This window comes from Mesocricetus auratus, unplaced genomic scaffold, assembly GCF_017639785.1.
Source record: "Mesocricetus auratus isolate SY011 unplaced genomic scaffold, BCM_Maur_2.0 Super-Scaffold_100676, whole genome shotgun sequence".
Taxonomy (NCBI): domain Eukaryota; kingdom Metazoa; phylum Chordata; class Mammalia; order Rodentia; family Cricetidae; genus Mesocricetus; species Mesocricetus auratus.
The window spans coordinates 51,569,850-51,588,045 of NW_024429266.1; the positions used below are offsets into that span (position 1 = coordinate 51,569,850).

General features: G+C 37.3%; 1 protein-coding gene across 5 annotated transcripts in view; it reads left to right on the forward strand.

Moving 5' to 3' along the window:
* The window catches only part of Ptprc (protein tyrosine phosphatase receptor type C), a 104,624-nt gene extending 88,365 nt beyond the window's left edge, over positions 1–16,259 (forward strand). For all 5 annotated transcript variants that reach the window (XM_021229172.2, XM_040737885.1, XM_021229175.2 and 2 more), the window contains 9 exons: positions 409–544; positions 2,183–2,332; positions 6,666–6,756; positions 8,014–8,147; positions 9,062–9,196; positions 10,455–10,577; positions 10,799–10,974; positions 13,366–13,501; positions 14,823–16,259. In XM_021229172.2, the coding sequence (XP_021084831.1) occupies positions 409–544; positions 2,183–2,332; positions 6,666–6,756; positions 8,014–8,147; positions 9,062–9,196; positions 10,455–10,577; positions 10,799–10,974; positions 13,366–13,501; positions 14,823–15,095 (1,354 nt within the window). In that variant the 3' untranslated portion in view covers positions 15,096–16,259. The remainder of the gene's footprint in view (positions 1–408; positions 545–2,182; positions 2,333–6,665; positions 6,757–8,013; positions 8,148–9,061; positions 9,197–10,454; positions 10,578–10,798; positions 10,975–13,365; positions 13,502–14,822) is intronic.
* The last annotated feature ends 1,937 nt before the right edge of the window (positions 16,260–18,196 follow it).

Sequence of the window (18,196 nt, forward strand, 5' to 3'; positions counted from 1 at the left end):
AGCTATTGTTATAATAAACGGACATTTTATAATTGCATACATTTCTGGGGCATAAACTAATGTTATGATTTGTAAGTACATAACAAAGGCCTGGATGTAAATATGTATATAATTTTCAAGGTGAAACTTGCCTTTTTGCCCACCCTTCATGGCTGCTCCACTTCTTCCTTGTAAACATGGCTCACACTTTTATTTCTTTAAAAAATGTGTGTGTGTGTGTGTGTGTGTGCGTGCACACCCACACACACGTGTGTGGTGTTAAGATAGAGAACAGATTTATAGATTCAGTTCTCTCCTTCCACTTGTAAGTGGAATTCAGGGATCATGCTCAAGTCAGTTTTGTCATTCAAACTCCTTCACCCCCTGAGCCATCTGGTATACCTCTCACTTTTATGTTTGTTCCCATAGTGCTGGTGTTGGGCGCACAGGCACCTACATTGGAATTGATGCTATGCTGGAAGGCTTGGAAGCAGAGGGCAAAGTGGATGTCTATGGTTATGTTGTCAAACTAAGGCGACAGAGGTGTCTGATGGTACAAGTGGAGGTACAGTCAAATTTTTCATGAGTAGGCTCACTTTTGTTTGATGACTTATATCTTCTGGGGGCAATGGAGAGGAGTATAAAAGAAATACATATCATTACAAATTCAAACAGTGGGTGAAGAAGATGTTTTAACTTCTGAAAACTAAAACAAGCTAATCTCCATCAGAAGCATTTTGGATTTATGTTGAAACATTCCATGGAAGAAATATACACTTAAGGTATTCCCCAGACAGTGAAGTTATTTACATTCCTGAGCCTGATGAGAAAGATGAAACAGGTGTTGGCAACTTTTCATAACATTAGCAGATAGAATAGTATCCCGGGTCAAGAGCATCTTGTGTTTTGTTTGTTTTTTCACACAGCCTACCCGGCCTTGAATTTGCATCAGAACTCCTGCCTCAGCCTCCCAGGTGCTAGGCTAACATTCAGTAACCACCACATACTGGAAGAACATATCTCTTTGAACTAGAGTTCAGAAATTCAAATACAGACCCTGAATTGTTCATTTTATATACTGTTGAATTTCTTTTCATCTTTCTATGCCTCAGATAAACTATCCATAAAATGGAAATAGTGCTGAGATAAAGTCAGTATTTACCTCATATAACAATAACAAAACTGGGAAAAAGGAAAGTATAAGTTGAAGCACTTAGACATGTTTGGTGCATATGCTGTGGCATTTGCTAATTGGGAGTGATAGTTATTATTAAAATTGTCTGTTATGACAACAGTACAAGTTTGCCTGTGTAAATGGCCATAAAAAGAAACATGTGCAGGAATGCTCCTTGGATTTAGGATTTAGCATACTTAGAATAACAAAATATAGGAAATAGCCTAAATACCTATAGTGGCGAATGGAAAAAAAATCACAACAAATGACTTGTAGTGTTGGAGACAACAATCCAGTGTGTGTCTCTATACGTGGTCAGATACAGAGATGGAAACCACAGGGGAATAGATATTAGTAAAATACATGTACTTTCGTGTAAATAGACCGGAGTACAGATTTATACAAATATATTGATACCTAGAAAATAAACAGAGTCAAAAGACATGCCAAACCAGAGATGGCAGTTTAAAAGACTTACCAAAAACATATATTTTCCTTAAACAAAGCAAACAAAGAGGACTCAAGTGAGATAAAAGGATTTAGAATTGCTAAATTTGGGTTTGGCATATTAGATCTTAAATAGTCTTCTTCATTGAAGATAAATAATATAAAAACTTTGTATAACATGCTCTATAGTATACCAAAATATTTTCCGTCATATGTTAAAAATGATTATAGTCTTGAATAATACTAATGTCAATCTCAATATTAACCACTGGAGGAAGTAACATACCATGTGCTAGTGAAAAAAAATCTAGATATAAAATGAAAGTCACAAACAGTGGATATTCTATTTGACAAGATAATTTTTTCTTCTAGAGTTTTAGTCCAAAATTCAATTTGTTCATATTATAGAAAAGTGTGAGAGTCAATTTTGAGACTATTTAAGTGCTGCAGATACCAATATTCTTTTATCACACAGCTTCCCAATGTGGGAAAATTTGTATGTATGCATATTTTAGTTACATGTGACATATAGAGCTCTATAGTACATCTTAGTTATGTGTGGTGTTCTTTGCTCTTTTGTAGGCACAGTATATCTTGATCCATCAGGCATTAGTGGAATACAATCAGTTTGGGGAAACAGAAGTGAATTTGTCTGAGTTACATTCGTGTCTACAGAACATGAAGAAGAGAGATCCACCCAGTGACCCCTCTCCTCTGGAGGCTGAATTCCAGGTAGTAATGGTCACAGCATTGACAATGGTTATAAGTAGCTTTGAGGAATAGGGCCTGTTTTTTTTATCTCCTTGCCAGTTACTTGGCTACAAACCAGAGGAGCACAGATGAGGAAGCTAAGACTGAGAGTTCTCAAAAAAAATAATAAAGGCTGCATTTATACACCAGTTACGTAAGAGGCTTGTTTAAATCCTCAAGTCTGAGTCTACAAGTAACATTCTTCTTTTTCACCAAGCTTATATGAAGAGTTTCAAAATATTCACAATAGCCACAGAATTGTCTGCCACAGGCAATGTAGCATCTCACCTTTAAACACTATGTCTGGTTTTGGTTTCAAAAAGAAATAATTAAGAGAATTTACAACTGATTAGAAAGTTGAACTGCTTGGAGCTGGTAGACAGAACATAGAGGATAAATATGTGGGTCTCCACCTCTTTATTGATTCTTCTGAAATCCAACTGGAGATGTAGTTTGCTATGATTTCAGTGTGTTGATATAGCCATGCTCAAGCAACCTAAGTGTCAAAAGTTGTGTGAATTTTTCCACACCACCTGTAATTTCCAATTTACTGAGACATTCAGTTCCATAAGAGAAGGGATGTGCTTTTTATCAGATGCAGACCACTTGACTGTTTAGGATGAAAGCTGATCTGAGCTTGGAAGATGAGGTCAGCATCTAATGATACCGAGTTCTACCACCTTCCCGATAGTGGAGGACTAGCAAACAAAAGCAAGATTGAAAATTAGGGAGCTTTAGCATTATTTTATTTCCCTTTGAACTGATGAACTGACCACAAGCCTACTAAGTCACATGTGAACACTTGTTTGATTATGCTGGCATATTAAAGGTAAATATTTTATGTATAGTCACTAAAAGAAATAGGAATTTGATTTTTACTGAACGGGTACGAATGCATTTATGTTGGATGACAAGGACACTTGTAGGCACAAGAGTAAAAGTGCTTTTCAAGTGGACATTGGAGAGATCTGGGAGAGTCCTGGAGACACTACTCCATCAAGCAGACAGAATGTAGAGACTGGAGACAAGCAGACAGAAAGAGAATGAGAGTGGAGATGCAGAGTGGTTGGCAAATGTGATGGAATGTCAGAAAGTAGAATCAGTTCATAAATGAGTATCTTTCCTTTTGTAAATAATATATGGAAAATGTTTAAATAATACATAATTATACATATTTGTTGCGAAAAGTAGGATGTTCCAAAATATGTTTACTACACATGATAATCATATCAAGCTGTTATTACATTACTTCAACTCCAATTGCTTTTAATTTATGATGGAATTTTAAAGCAAAATCATCAGTGGATAGTAGAAGGAAATCAGGGGAAGGAAGGCAAAATAGATCTTAATGCTTGAGGAGGAAGAAAGGTTAAAAGTAGTTATTTCAAGGATAATAAGATTGTCAGAAACTGTTGTGTGGTCAACTGATGCTTATGGCCATGAATTGAAAGCACCATTCAGAGATTTTGATTGGGTTCTCTGGGGATAAAGATTGTGTAACCCCATATAGATCTGAAAAGCAGTTCTGTGAAAATAAAACAGCAAAGGAGTTGATGGTCTTTGCAAATGAATATTTGAAGCAGTGGATGATGACATAAGGGGTCACATAGAAATCAAGAAAGAAATTCATAAGAACAGTATGTTGGAGACTGATTAAAACACAAATTTCTAGGAGAAAGTTACTAGAATAAATGACTGGGAAGAAGAGTAATTTTCAGTAACATGGATGGTTCAAGTCATTAGTTTAGACATGATGTCATGTCAATAAAATTGACAAAGGTGCAATAGTGAAACTCTATGGGTGAGGAGTAGAAAGAATGATCCCAGGAGGTGAGAATAAGGCAAGGTTACATAAATTACTTCATTAATGCTGGGTTAACCCAAGGAGATGAGACTCCTGTGGGACAGAGCCCATTACTTGCCAGATCTAAAAATAATGAGATCGGGTCATCTTAAAATTGATAGCTGATACCTCTGAGTGGATGATACTGAGTAACGAGTACTACAATATGAGGGAAAGAAAGAAATTAAAGTTATTGTTTCTGTGTCTATGAAATTAGTATAAATGGTTTACAAGTGGGAGCAAAGAATATGTAATTGTTATTCAAACTAGGAGGCTAATAATTTTTTATCGTTAGTTTTTTTTTAATTTTAAATAGCTTGTTTTACATGTCAATCCCAGTTCCCTCTCCCTCCCCTCCTCCCGCACTCCCCTTCCACCCTCCCTCCCACCCTATTGCCACATTTAAGATTGGCAATGATTCAGCTTCTTGGTGGTATCATGTTGTATCTCCTTGGTGTAAAAAGAAAAGGTAAGAAACCGTTGGGAGAAGAGGATCAGGATGTACTTTTGCTGAGGACAGGCAGAAGGTTGAAAGAAAGGTATTTTCTGAGATACCACAGTGCTGCATTAGCTTTCCTTATGGAAAATGAACAGACTTCTGTTCACCCCAGATAGGACACCCAACAAGAAACCAAAGTCACAATTCCATCAGAGTTCAAGTCAAGGAACTAGCAAGTCTACTGGGCTTACTTGAAGGTAAAGGGTTGAATAGAGTATATGTCTCTAACTAAATGGATCATTGCAAAATCCTACACCATCATGAATAATGACCACAAGAAAACTGCATCATGGAGTACCCCTTTCAGCTAATCTTTCATTTCTTATATATTCTAGCATTATTCAAAATCACATGCAGTTGTCCCTGGGACCCTGCCCTTACTTATTCTACTAGGAAGTGGTGGCCTCTTCACCAGTGTCCTCTTCTCCTAACTATTGCTGTACTGCCCTACACACTGTCAGCTTTACTGAGAGGCTTAGGCTTGTGAGCAGTTGAAAGAATCAGGGATTGGCTGGGTGGTGGTGGCTCATGCACCCGGGAGGCAGAGACAGGCGGATCTCTGTGAGTTCGAGGCCAGGCTGGACCGACAGCCTCCAAAACAATACAGAGAAACCCTGTCTCGTAAAACCAAAAAAAAAAAAAATCAGGGATTGAAGAGTAAACAATTCTGCATATCTCACTATTAGAAGATATTCCACCAGTTCCTCTTAGAATACTAAATTCTTGCTGCTTTAAGAGAATGGTTTTTGGGGGGCCTCTCGCAACATGATATAGTTTTTTCCAAGGTAACTGGTTTTCTATGTTACTTACATTTTTCATTGCTTGACCAGGTACCAAAACCAAAACAAAAAACAAACAAACAAAAGAAACCACTTAGGCCAGGCAGTGATGACCAATTCCTTTAATTCCAGCACCGGGGAGGCAGAGGCAGGTGGATCTCTGAGTTCAAGGCCAGCCCTGGTATACAAAGCTACACAGAGAAACACTATCTCAAACAAACAAAAACAGTTTAGACAAAGCAGGAGGGAGGAATGGAGGAAAGGTTTAATCTGGTTTATGGTTTGATGGCTTATTTCATTATGGAGGAGAAAGCTGATGGAAGTGGTTGTTCTCAGGGTTGGATCACAGACCCTTTAGCTACCATCCCCACTTGGCAAATAGTCCATATTTCAGGTATCATCAATATCCTGAAGTCTCCATTGCAGCTTAGGCTTTACCCTCACAGCTTCACACCAACATCACTCCAGAGTTCCATGCAGGACATCCAGCCTTGCTACACACTAGATGACCTTGGTGGCCTTTTGGAACCTTATTGAAAAATTCTATACCATCCATACCCTTGTAAGTCTGAAAACTCAGCATCACAGAAACAATGTCAGATCCCTTTGCCAGATGGAGATGCATCCTTGACCTCATAGATCACAGCTGCAGCTGCCCCTGTGTGTTTCATGGTAGATATTTGTAAAATGCTTTACTGGATAGGATGTCTTTGTTTAAACATTCTATTTTCAAATGAATTTTTCAAATGGATTTCAATTGTTGTATCCTTGCTCTGTCTCCCAGTGGATGGGGTCTTACATCCTTTGGGTATCTTTTTTATGAGCCAGACCTGTTCATTTACAATAATTTCCTGTTACAGGATGGATAGTAATGAAAATCTGTACTTTGTGTTTTTGTCTGATGAAAGAACAAGCTATATTACCTTGTTATCAATCATCTCATAACTAAGAAGCAAATTCTATTAGGTACAAATGACATTTTTCAGTCCCAATTCGACATGTCAAAGCCACAAAACATATGAGCAATAACAAAGGAAAGCATCAGAGTCAAATTTAAAAACTGTCACCCATGGGGAGTTACACAAATTTCACAGGCATTGATGAAGTTCTTCTCTTTAAGTGATATCTAGGTTACGATAATTAAGGAGATATTCAGATTTTAAAGGAAGATTTTTATTTGTTTGTTTTCCCTAGAGACTTCCTTCATACAGGAGCTGGAGGACACAGCACATTGGAAATCAAGATGAAAATAAAAAGAAAAACAGGAATTCTAATGTTATTCCATGTATGTAGTTTACTTTTATATCTTGTATCAGATAAAGCTAAACCATGCTGGAACTTATTTAATCTAAGACATGTACTTGATTTTTAATTGAAAAGAGGTTTGTGGTTATCTAAAATTTAGTTTTAGCAGATTGTTTGGATCCCAATATTTTCAGTGAACACCAGAAGCTGGACAGTATTTAGTGTGTTTTCTTCCCCTGAACCCATGCACATTTGAAAAAACAATAAAACAGAAATAGGTTATAAGAAGATGAAGCCTCTGAGCAGGGGCAAAGAAAGGCTTGGTCTTCATTGTTAGTTTTATCCTGTTTATAGTATATGCCAACGTAATCACAAAATAACAGGGTTTCTAACAGTCATTTGTTCTGTTTATCATTGATGCCTGAGAGGTTGGGGAAAGGTGGAGATGTTCAATAAATTGTCAGTCACTAAATTTACTACATTGATATATGAACAATTTTTAAAGCTTTAATTCTATTTAGTGTTATTGACAGGATCACACCTGATGCTGCTTTGATTGCATCCAGCTGCCTATAGCAAAATTAGCATGGGTGAAATATAATCCAAGCTAATAAACAAGACAACTAGATAAATCAAGGCAATGGATGGCTGACCTACTTAATTTTTGCAGAAGTCCCTCTTAATACAGCAAAAATATGGAACTGATAGTAATGTAGTTAAATATTTCATCATCTGAAATTTTGCTCATTTAAAATATTGAGAAACAAGGAATGCTTTAGCACCAAATAAAATTAGATTAAATAGCAATTAATCTGAATAATGTAGTTAGCAGAAATTGTTAATTTAATGTTAATTAAATAACATTGAAAACAAAAATCTAAGATATGAATTTAATTTATGTTAACCATAAAATGATATCCCACAAATAACTACGGTGTGCATATCAAACACTGAACAATCAGTTGGAGCGTAATATGCTACTTTTTATGACTGGTACTCTTTTTACTGGAACCTCTTTGGGTACTTTCTTCTTTTTTGGATTTCCAAAACTAATTTTTATCATTAAGTATTGAATGACTTAATGATTAGACTCTTATTGCCGTTAGATCAGAACATTTAATTCTGAACTTCCTTTTCATTTCTACCTATCTGCCAGTCACAAATTTGATTACTTTTCATTTGAATTTTTGATTGCACCATGGAATGTTTTCTCACTGAGAGATTCTCTATAGGTGAGCTCAATCCTCAGCTCTGCTTACTTTTCTGGGAAGACTTGCTACTCTTTGTTTTTACGTAGATGACTTTAACAGAGTCCCGCTTAAGCATGAGCTGGAGATGAGCAAAGAGAGTGAGCCTGACTCAGAGGCATCTTCTGATGACGACAGTGACTCAGAGGAAACCAGCAAATATATCAACGCATCATTTGTGATGGTACGTATCTACACTTCCAAACCAGGATCTGACTCTTTGGAGATCATGTCTGTGTGGGTATGTCCACTTGATAAGCTCAGTGATAATCTCATATTCAGAGGCACAAAGCTTTCACCTGGTAATACCATTTTAAATGTATCAAACTTAGTAAAAGATAGTATAAAACTTTATCAGTTGATTCAGAACAAGGAAATGCTATTGCTCATATTTTATGTTAAACACAATAGCAACTAGTTTAAAAAATAAAATTAGAATAAATACAATTAGGAGAAAACATGAGTTATTCAAATCAGCAAAACTGAATTTATATGATGATACAGTGAAAACCTTTTCACTTAGTTATCTAGAATTAGTTATTAATATTGGGACCACCCCAGTACTGGTCTTGATAGTCACATGTCTGCATTTTGAAAGTCTCTCATATGAGTTTATGTGATACACCTTTTTGGAAAATAAGAACAATATATAAACCAAAAGCTAAAAAGGGGATCCAGTAAAGACTTAAGTATTCAGTTGAATTTATTTCTTCTCCTGCAACTCACACTGTAGTGAGTATTAGCTTAATTATGTTATGTCATATCACATAATGCTATGACACAAGTTAATATAGATGCATGATAAGAATAATTTTAAATGCCTATGTTAATTAACTTTACAATTAAAATAACTAACAGAAAAAGTCTTTATAAGAAAAGTTAGTTTTGAAAGGTTGCATTGCATGTTTTAACTCTAATTTCACATTATTAGTTGTGAATAAACCATTTTATGAATAGATACTGCATTTTTCTTGGACTTGAGAATAACTTTGTCTATTAATGGCAATGATACTAAAACAACTATATTTCAAATTATTTAATAGTCTATTGCTGTCTTTTTGATAGCAGCACTAACAAATTCCACCTTGTGATTTTTAGAGTTATTGGAAACCAGAGATGATGATCGCTGCTCAGGGACCACTAAAAGAGACCATTGGTGACTTCTGGCAGATGATATTCCAAAGGAAGGTCAAGGTTATTGTGATGTTGACAGAGTTAACAAGTGGAGACCAGGTTTGTGCCATTTTCCATTCTTGAATTTCTCGTTTATTGCTGTGTTCTCCATGTTTTGATACCCCTGTGACACAGTCCACCTCATTAGTGTTCCTGGCACCATTGCCAGGTTGGCTCCATTATCTTATGTCTGGATTCTGACATTCTTTCAGTCCCTGGAATGGGGAAGGGAGGCACTTACATTGTGAAGGTTATACCTTCCTGCATTTGTCCTATATTTATATGGCAAAATCCATTCTCAATATGCAAACATCCTTTGTACCTCAGTGACCCTCCTCTGCCCCTCCTAACCCCTAACTTTTTGAAATCTTAAGCTATATTCTTTAATCTCTGTTCCCACCTGATGTTATTGCCATACAATTCTGTAATTAGATTTAAACTTTCCATGTACTTTTACTTTTTACTTAATCTATGTGACATATGTTTGGTATTTTCCTTACTATCTAGAGATACCATTAAAACTCTCCAGTGGTATACCATTTAATACGATTTTAGTTCTGCCATATGGTGGAGTTTATTTAGTGAAAACTCTTATAAGCAGGCACCATGATCCATTACTGTCTCTGTCTTCATCTCCCCCTTCTCTTCTCTTTTATCTCTCCTTTATAGATCCTGTCTGCCCAGGCCCCTTTGCTATCTCTTCTCTGTCTCTAACTTTCATCTCTCTGCCTCTCTATTTCTCTTCCTCTCCAGCTCCCTTCTTTACCTTTGTCTCCTGTCAGTGGCTCTGTGTGTTGTCAGTAAATATGGGATGCTAGTTTGTAGAGACCTGCTTTTCCCTTACTCTCCACCCTGACCCTTTGTTTAGATGCTGCCTCAGTGTAACTTCTTGTAGAGCTGGATATCAAGATTCTGGGTGAAGTCTCAGAGCAAAACAAACTCTGTTCTCAAGGACCAGTGGAGGAATAGTGGGGTCCAGTTTGTTGGAAGGGTCGCAGGTGATGTCAGTTCATTTTACGGAATTTTTAAGAGGTTGGATAACAGGGGTTTAAAAAGTGGGACAAATCTCAAACTCCTCTTCCAGAGATGATAAAATTACCCTTGGATTACCTGGATTGTTCACAAGCAAACGTCATGCAGTGAAAGGATCTTCATTGTATCTGAAGTAGATTTTAGATTTGTAAAAAGGTTTCCATTTTAGAATACAATAATTTCAAATTAATAAAAAAGAGGTAAGAAGAGATTGGGGATCTAAATGCTTTAAATAGCACACCCAATACCTATGTAGAATCTGGTAAGTCATGTTCTTTTTATCTAGGAAGTCTGTGCTCAATACTGGGGAGAAGGAAAGCAGACTTACGGAGACATGGAAGTAGTTATGAAAGATACCAACAAATCCTCAGCCTACACTCTCCGTGCCTTTGAACTGAGACATTCTAAGGTAGGTAAACACTTTTGAAAATATTTACTTATGATGTAAGTAATCTGATAGCAAACTAACATAAAGTATTTTATGCCATCAAGGCTACTGTCTATATAATGGTTCTGAATAAAAATTGTAAGTTATTTGAATAAAAACAACTGTGAAGAAAACTCAACTGTCAAAGGATAAAGTGGACTGAACTTCATTTGTGTTAATGTTCCCTTCACTTCTGATTGCAGAGGAAGGAGCCCAGAACTGTGTACCAGTACCAGTGTACCACGTGGAGTGGGGAAGAGCTCCCTGCAGAGCCCAAAGATCTGGTGTCTATGATTCAGAACCTCAAACAGAAGCTTCCCAAGAGTTGCCCTGAAGGGATGAAGTATCACAAACACACGCCAATCCTAGTCCACTGCAGGTCAGGGGGCTGATGGAATGTACTCTAAAGCTGTCAGGACTCTTTATCTGTATTGCATTATATTCTCCTGTTATGTAGAATGTGTGATGATCCACATGAATCATTTCACTCTCATGCTATTCACCTGCAACACAGCTACTATTACAATTTACACAATGCATGTTACAGAATCAGTAATTCTAGGCTGGCAGCTGTTCATTATCATTTCATGTAACCTTTGACTCTTCATCACCTAGCATTAGACTTGGAATCTTATATGTGATAAACAAACAGAAAAATGACAGAGAAATATATGAATGGACTGGCCAATAGATTTCATTATGTATAGAATTACGTTCATTGCATTCATTCTGATGGATATTACAGAACCTGAGAACAGACTGAATGGTGTTTCCAGTAAAAATATTTTAAGCTATTTATTTTTAAACTTTTACAATAGTGTGTGTGTGTGTGTGTGTGTGTGTGTGTGTGTGTGTGTGTGCGTGTGTTCAGCCCATATCATGTATGAGGAGGTCAGAGAACAGCTGTCAGAAACACTTTCCTGCAGTCACTTTGTGGGATTCAATAACTAACTCAGGTCACCAGAACTGAGTACAAGCACCTCTGTCTACTGAGCCTTCCCATGTGGCCTTATTTTAAACATGAACTGAAATTTCAGTGTTTGGCAATTTGTCCTTAAACCCATCTGTGATGATCCTCAAAATCACTCATGCAAATAATATTTAATTTCATTAGTTCTCTCTATGCAGACACTTAACTGTCACCTGCAAGAGACAGCTACATAACCTCCTCAAGACAGATTGAAAAGATGCATAATAGGAAGACACAATGAACACTGTATATCAGGCGAAATGCTTTTACAAGTTTTGAAAGTCCTCATTACTGGCATCACAGATACAGATACAAGCCCTCATTTGTGTACCTTTTCTCAGGATTATTTGAATTTTAAAGTAAAATTTATGTGGAAAGAAAAAGGAAGGACAGAAGTTTAGCCTTGACTGTACTGTTAGGGTGTCACCGCATGTTTCTTAGTGAAGTGTAATGCCGAGTATCTACTGATTACATGAGGTCTGAAATGAAGCTGTGTTGTGTTTTCTACCATTATTCATTCTTTCTTTTGTGGTTGGTAAATTATTTGGTGGTTTTTGTTTTAGTGAATAATTCTGTCAAGCATTGTTTCCCCACCGATGTAGAAGCTGAACACTGTTAAACGTGGTGGGAGAAGCAGAGAAGGGAAGTGTTGTATGGCTAGTATTTGGGCTTAATTTGTTTCTGAAAGTGCTTGGATGCTTCCTGAATCTTTGTTTCCTCACCTACCAAATTGACCTTATTATATTCATTCTAACAGCCCAACACATTGCTAAAAGTGGATTTAAAGACACAAAGCACTAAACATTAAAAAGTATATATTTTTATCATTTTTATTTTAATTTTAAATAGCTTGTTTTACATGTCAATCCCAGTTCCCTCTCCCTCCCCTCCTCCCGCACTCACCTTCCCCCCACCATCCCACCCTATTGCCAAATCCTTCCACATAGGGGATATCTAGAGTCTGTCATTTCACTCTGGGTAGGGTCCAGGCACTCCCCTAAGAGTCCAGGCTGAGAGAGCATTCCTCTTTGTGCTATAGGCACACGATGACTGTTTGTATTCCAGGGATAGACACTGATCCACAACTCAGGGCCCCATAGGTTGCCCAGGCCTTCTCGCTGACACTCACATTTGGGGGGTCCAGATCAGTCCCATGCTGGTCTCCTCACTGTCGGTCTGGGGTCCAAGAGCTCTCCCCTGTTCAGATCAGCTGTCTCTGCTGGTTTTGCCAGCCTAATCTTTGCCAATTTGCTCATCACTCCTCTCTCTCTGTCACTGGGTTCCTTGGGTTCAGTTCAGTGATTAATTGTGTGTTTGCCTCTGCTTCCATCAGTCACAGGATGAAGGCTCCTGGATGGTTATAGACATCAAGTTCATTATCAGGAATGGGCATTCGAGGTGGTCTCCCCACTATTGCTTAGCTTGCCAATTGGTGTTATCCCTTTAGATCACTCGAGGTCACTCTGGTGCCTGATCTGTCTTCTATCCTATGATTCCCTCTTCCCCCTGTTCTACCCCCACCCACTCAACTTCCTGTTCCCCCATGACCAACTCTCTTCCAATCTACATCTCATGAAGTCACAGAATCAACAATGTCACAGTCATATATTGGATAAGTCTGTACCCAAATGCATTAACAGAAATTAATTTGGCCCTTTAAAAAATTAGAGAAGGATGCCCCTAGTAGATATGAAACAAAACCATATCCCACCTCTCAGGGTACATGCTAGTAGCATTTTTGAAATAAAAAGCTGAATTATTTCATTTTCTACTTTTTTGAATCTCCTATTCTTTTGGCAGAGATGGATCCCAGCAGACAGGTTTGTTTTGTGCTTTGTTCAACCTCTTGGAAAGTGCAGAAACAGAAGAAGTGGTTGATGTTTTTCAAGTGGTAAAATCTCTACGCAAAGCACGGCCAGGGATGGTGTGCACCTATGTAAGTGTCCCTTGATGTCACTTCCAAGTCATCTGGTTTCTTTGTGGGTACTTCACTTTCTCTTCTCCTCTCTTCCCTTCTGTTCTCTTCTCTTTTTTATGTTTTCCCACTCATTTTTACATTCTAAATCTCAAAAAAGGACAATCAATAGAAATAAGACCTTAGAGTTGGTCAGCAATTTGTTGTGACAGGCTACATAGTTACATCCTTAAGTGCCCATTCATTGTTTAATTTTCCTTTCTTTAAACAATTATCAGCTAGTCTTGTATAACAAACCAGGTCCAAATTTAGTGGCTTCAATAACATCAGGCATTTCAGAGATATTCTATTGATCTACTGAGTTCCCTGGGGATAGCCAATGAGGCCCAGGTTCTTATGTCTGCTCTCAGCTAATATAGCCACTTAGGTCTGAATGACCTAAAGCAATCTCTGCTGACAGTAAACTGTCAAGTGACTGTCGTTTACCCTTGACAGCAGGAATGAGTAGTCAGTTGGTATATGCAGAAGGCTAACCCAAGCTTACAAAATGGCAGCACATTAAGAGAATCGGCAGAAAGAGGTGTGCCAACTCTTGAAGTCTAGGCCTATAACTATCTCAATATGACTTTCAACCAACACAATCCTGAGGCCAGCCCAGAATCAAGAGGCTGCAGTTCACATTGCACAGTGTTGTCTATACAATGGAAAGCAGTATGTGTTACATTTATGCAATCAGTGTATCCTCTGTCTGCAGTGGTAGCTAGCTGGAGTTGAACAGCAGCAATTGAGAACTTATTCTCGATGTAATTTCTCACCAAAATATACAAAGCTTTTTTTTTTTTTTTTTTGGTTTTTCGAGACAGGGTTTCTCTGTAGCTTTGGAGGCTGTCCTGGAACTAGCTCTTGTAGACCAGGCTGGCCTCGAACTCACAGATATCCGCCTGCCTCTGCCTCCCGAGTGCTGGGATTAAAGGCGTGCGCCACCAACGCCCGGCTTAATATACAAAGCTTTTATGTGAACTGAGTTTGCACTATGAATTTTAAAAAATATTTGAACACCTGAGAAATGCATTGGCTCTAAAGAAACTCAAAGGCACATAAGTATTAAATAATCAAATAATTGAGTTTACATAGAAAGCATAAAAAGGTGAATGGGGCATTTCACTTTAATTTGTGGATTTGAGCAAGTTTCTTGAATGAGGTGATTCCTGCTAGCACTCATAAATGATGAGTGCATTTTCTGTCATCTAGACATTTAAAAGGAGGCAGTTAGTAGTGCTTGCACATTTCTTCTGGACACAAGAACTCTCTCCATGTAAGTTTTGGTGCTTTCTTCCACCAGGAGCAATACCAGTTCCTCTATGATGTCATTGCCAGCACCTACCCTGCCCAGAATGGACAAGTGAAGAAAGCCAACAGTCAAGACAGAATTGAATTTCACAATGAAGTTGGTGAAGACAAGCAGGATGCTAACTGTGTTCATCCAGCTGGTGCTCCGAATAAAACTCAGGAAGACGGTGGAGCTTCGGGAGCTTCTGAGTCCCCCAGTGGTACTGAAGAGCCAGAACTTTCTGCCAATGGTCCTGCGAGCCCAGCTCTAGCTCAGAGTTCATAGGAGAGGGCTCAAGTGGGACAACTCAAAAAGCTCAAATTAGTTATTTCTATTTTTCTAGAACCAGTGAAAGAAAATGGCTGTGCAGGGGTTTGTGGAATCTGTGTCCAATCTTACCACTGTCGAAAAATATTTAAGTTTTGTCAAAATGTTTTGTACAGTTTTATGCTTATTTTAAAAATGTATCTATCAATCAGCAAGAATGTGTGTATAAGTGTGTTGTGTGTGTGAGTGAGCCTAAGTATGAGTTTGTGAGTGTGTAAGGTGTGTGTATGTGTGAGAGAGTATGTGTGTGTGAGAGTGAAGGTGTGGGTGCATGTGTGTATGTATGAAAGAGAGAGAGAGAAGAGAGAAACAGTGAGCTAGATGATATTAGGGAGAGTGCTTTCAAGCTATTCTAAATGCTCTTGAGAAACATTGCCCTTTTTTTCCCCGAAGAAACTATACATTTTATATCTAAATCATTAATTTGCTTGAAGGATCCATTTTTTAAACACCAACTGAGTGTGGACTTAATTATAAGAATACCAATGTGTGCGTTTCTGAAATGACCTCAAGATGTCCTCCTTGTTCTACTGATGATCTTGTAGTTTAGAATGCTATTTCTGGAGATACATAGAAGAATGTAAGAGTGCTGTGGGTCTGTATAGCTGCTGCAGGAAGGCTAACTAAATTAACATTTGGGAATTTATGCTTCACATACTGTCATTTCCTCACTATCTGTTAGTGCATAATTAATCAAACATAAAAATAGCAAGAGAACCTAATTTTGTATACATGTAGGAAATAGAACTTTGTAAATTGGCTGTTGTCTACACAATAAATGAAAATTACTACTTGATGCTCTCAATCATATTTATACATGTTATGACTGAACCTAATAAATTGTCCTTAAACAAATACAGTGTATGTTAAAAGCACATAGAATAAAAACAGGAACCTAAAAATTGGTTTGTGCTGATGATTCACATAAGATTCACATAAGAGACCTCGTACAGGTATCTCACAGAATTCAGCACTCATGAGAAGCATGAAATTGAATGTGCGTATCTACTATGTTTAAAGCCATCTTCATCCTCAATACAGTGCATTTATTTTGAATTTTGTAAATGCTTACTTTGTTACCAAGAAATAATATTGATAACCATAATAAAATTTCAATTATTACCTTCCTTGTTTATATGAAATGTGCTGCATGTTCATATGTGAAATACATATGTGCCTGTTAAAATTTGCTTAATGCAATCGAAACCATTTTCAAAACACTTTCACTGATCCTAATTATTAAAACAAAAACCCTGAAGTTTGTTACAAGTCAGTTCTATAGGGTCTAAGATCTAAAGATTCAGTAATAACTTTCAGATGTAATGGAAACAACACCTTTGATGAAATTTGCACCAGCTGATCACATTAAGTATTTAAGGCATTTAATTAGGTTTGCTGCTTATGGCATCCCTTGTCTGGCTTCTTTAAATTTTCTTGACAATATACCATCAGTGTCTGTACAGCACACTTTATTTTATGTTCTAATTACGTCATTAGTGCATCACACAAAACTGGCTATTAATCCCTATACTAGGGTGCAGCACCTTGCACTATTCCTAGAGGGAGAAAAAGGCAAAATTGACAGGGAAACAGTTTCTTCTTTAAAGGGATAATAGTTTTCTTGTTTTGTTTATTGTTGAGGAAAACGAAGAGTGATCAACGGCAAGCATCAGAAGGCAATACTTCTCTATCTAGTCCTTTAGACTTTCCTCCTTGAGTCTCCCCTATGGAAGGGTTTGTGGCTTTTCACTGGACAGTATCACAGAAGCAGGCAGTTCTGATGGTGGATAATGTTCATGGACATGATGAGGCTGGCGTCTGCACTTATCTGTGAGTGGCATCACAGCACAAAGAACATAACTTCTACATCTTCAGTGATCTCCACTGGGACATATTTCTACAACTGTCTACTTAACAGCCCATTTGCAGCTGCATCAAAAGCTGTATTACTTTGAACTCTGGGAAAACAGCGTGTGAGGGCTGATCTAAACTTCGCTCAATGGTCTGATTTAAGCTTTTGTCAAGAATATGGAGGACTCGTAAAAAAATGTGAATTTCTCCAATTTAAAAAATGTTTTTAGGACATCAGTAATGTATAAAATTACTTATAAGTAAAGTGTTTCTTCAGGGTTTTCAACTGCAGGTAACATCCTCCAGATGTGGGTATTGTTTTCCTCTTGAGGCTATTCTATCAAAATAAATACTTAGAAAATAGAGCCATACCAATTTTTATTAATGCAAAAAGCAAGTTAGAAGACATTTTCTTTTGCAAATGGGATGGTGTGATTAAAGAAGTGGCAAATAATGGCTGAGGAAGTTTGTTCTATGAGAATGTATGTCAAGTGAAAGAGGACACCCATGCACTTGAGTTAGAATTCTAAGTCTAATTTTTAGCTTAAAAATTTTATGTGGGCTACAAAATCATGTCTTTGGCCATGGCTTATATTTATGGGGATCAAGAAAGTGACTTGGCTCAGGCTAATCCTCAGTATTACTAATTTGAAGATAGCATCAGGAAAAAACAAGCAAACAAACAAAAACAAATAAAATGCTCCTACTTAAAAAAAAAGGCTTAGTGCATTTTTGGATTCTGTAAGAGTCCTGTTACTTTTTCAGTTTTTTTATTTTGCTAGTAAGAAGGAGAATTTTTTTTCCTCACTGTTTATTTCTGGTGTCAGAATTCATTGGAAATAAATGATTCATTTAGTAACTTTAAAATTCAACACTCCATAATTTTGTACAAAAGTGACATGCAAGTAGCTGTAGAAAGGAGATATGCATTTTAATATATTTTTGCAAAAATTTAAGCTATGGGAAGTCATTAGCCAGAAAATGTCTTTGCACCATAATTTAAAAACTGTAAGCTTCTGGGGTTGGATAGATGACTGAGGGCTCATATGAAGAATTGGAGAACAGTCACACTAGAGAATTAACAGCACAACCAAAAGCCCCAGAACAAAAAGAAGTAAATTCACTCCATAGGAGTAGACGCCAGGAAATAATCAAACTGAGGGCTGAAATCAATAAAGTCGAAACAAAGAAAACAATACAAAGAATCG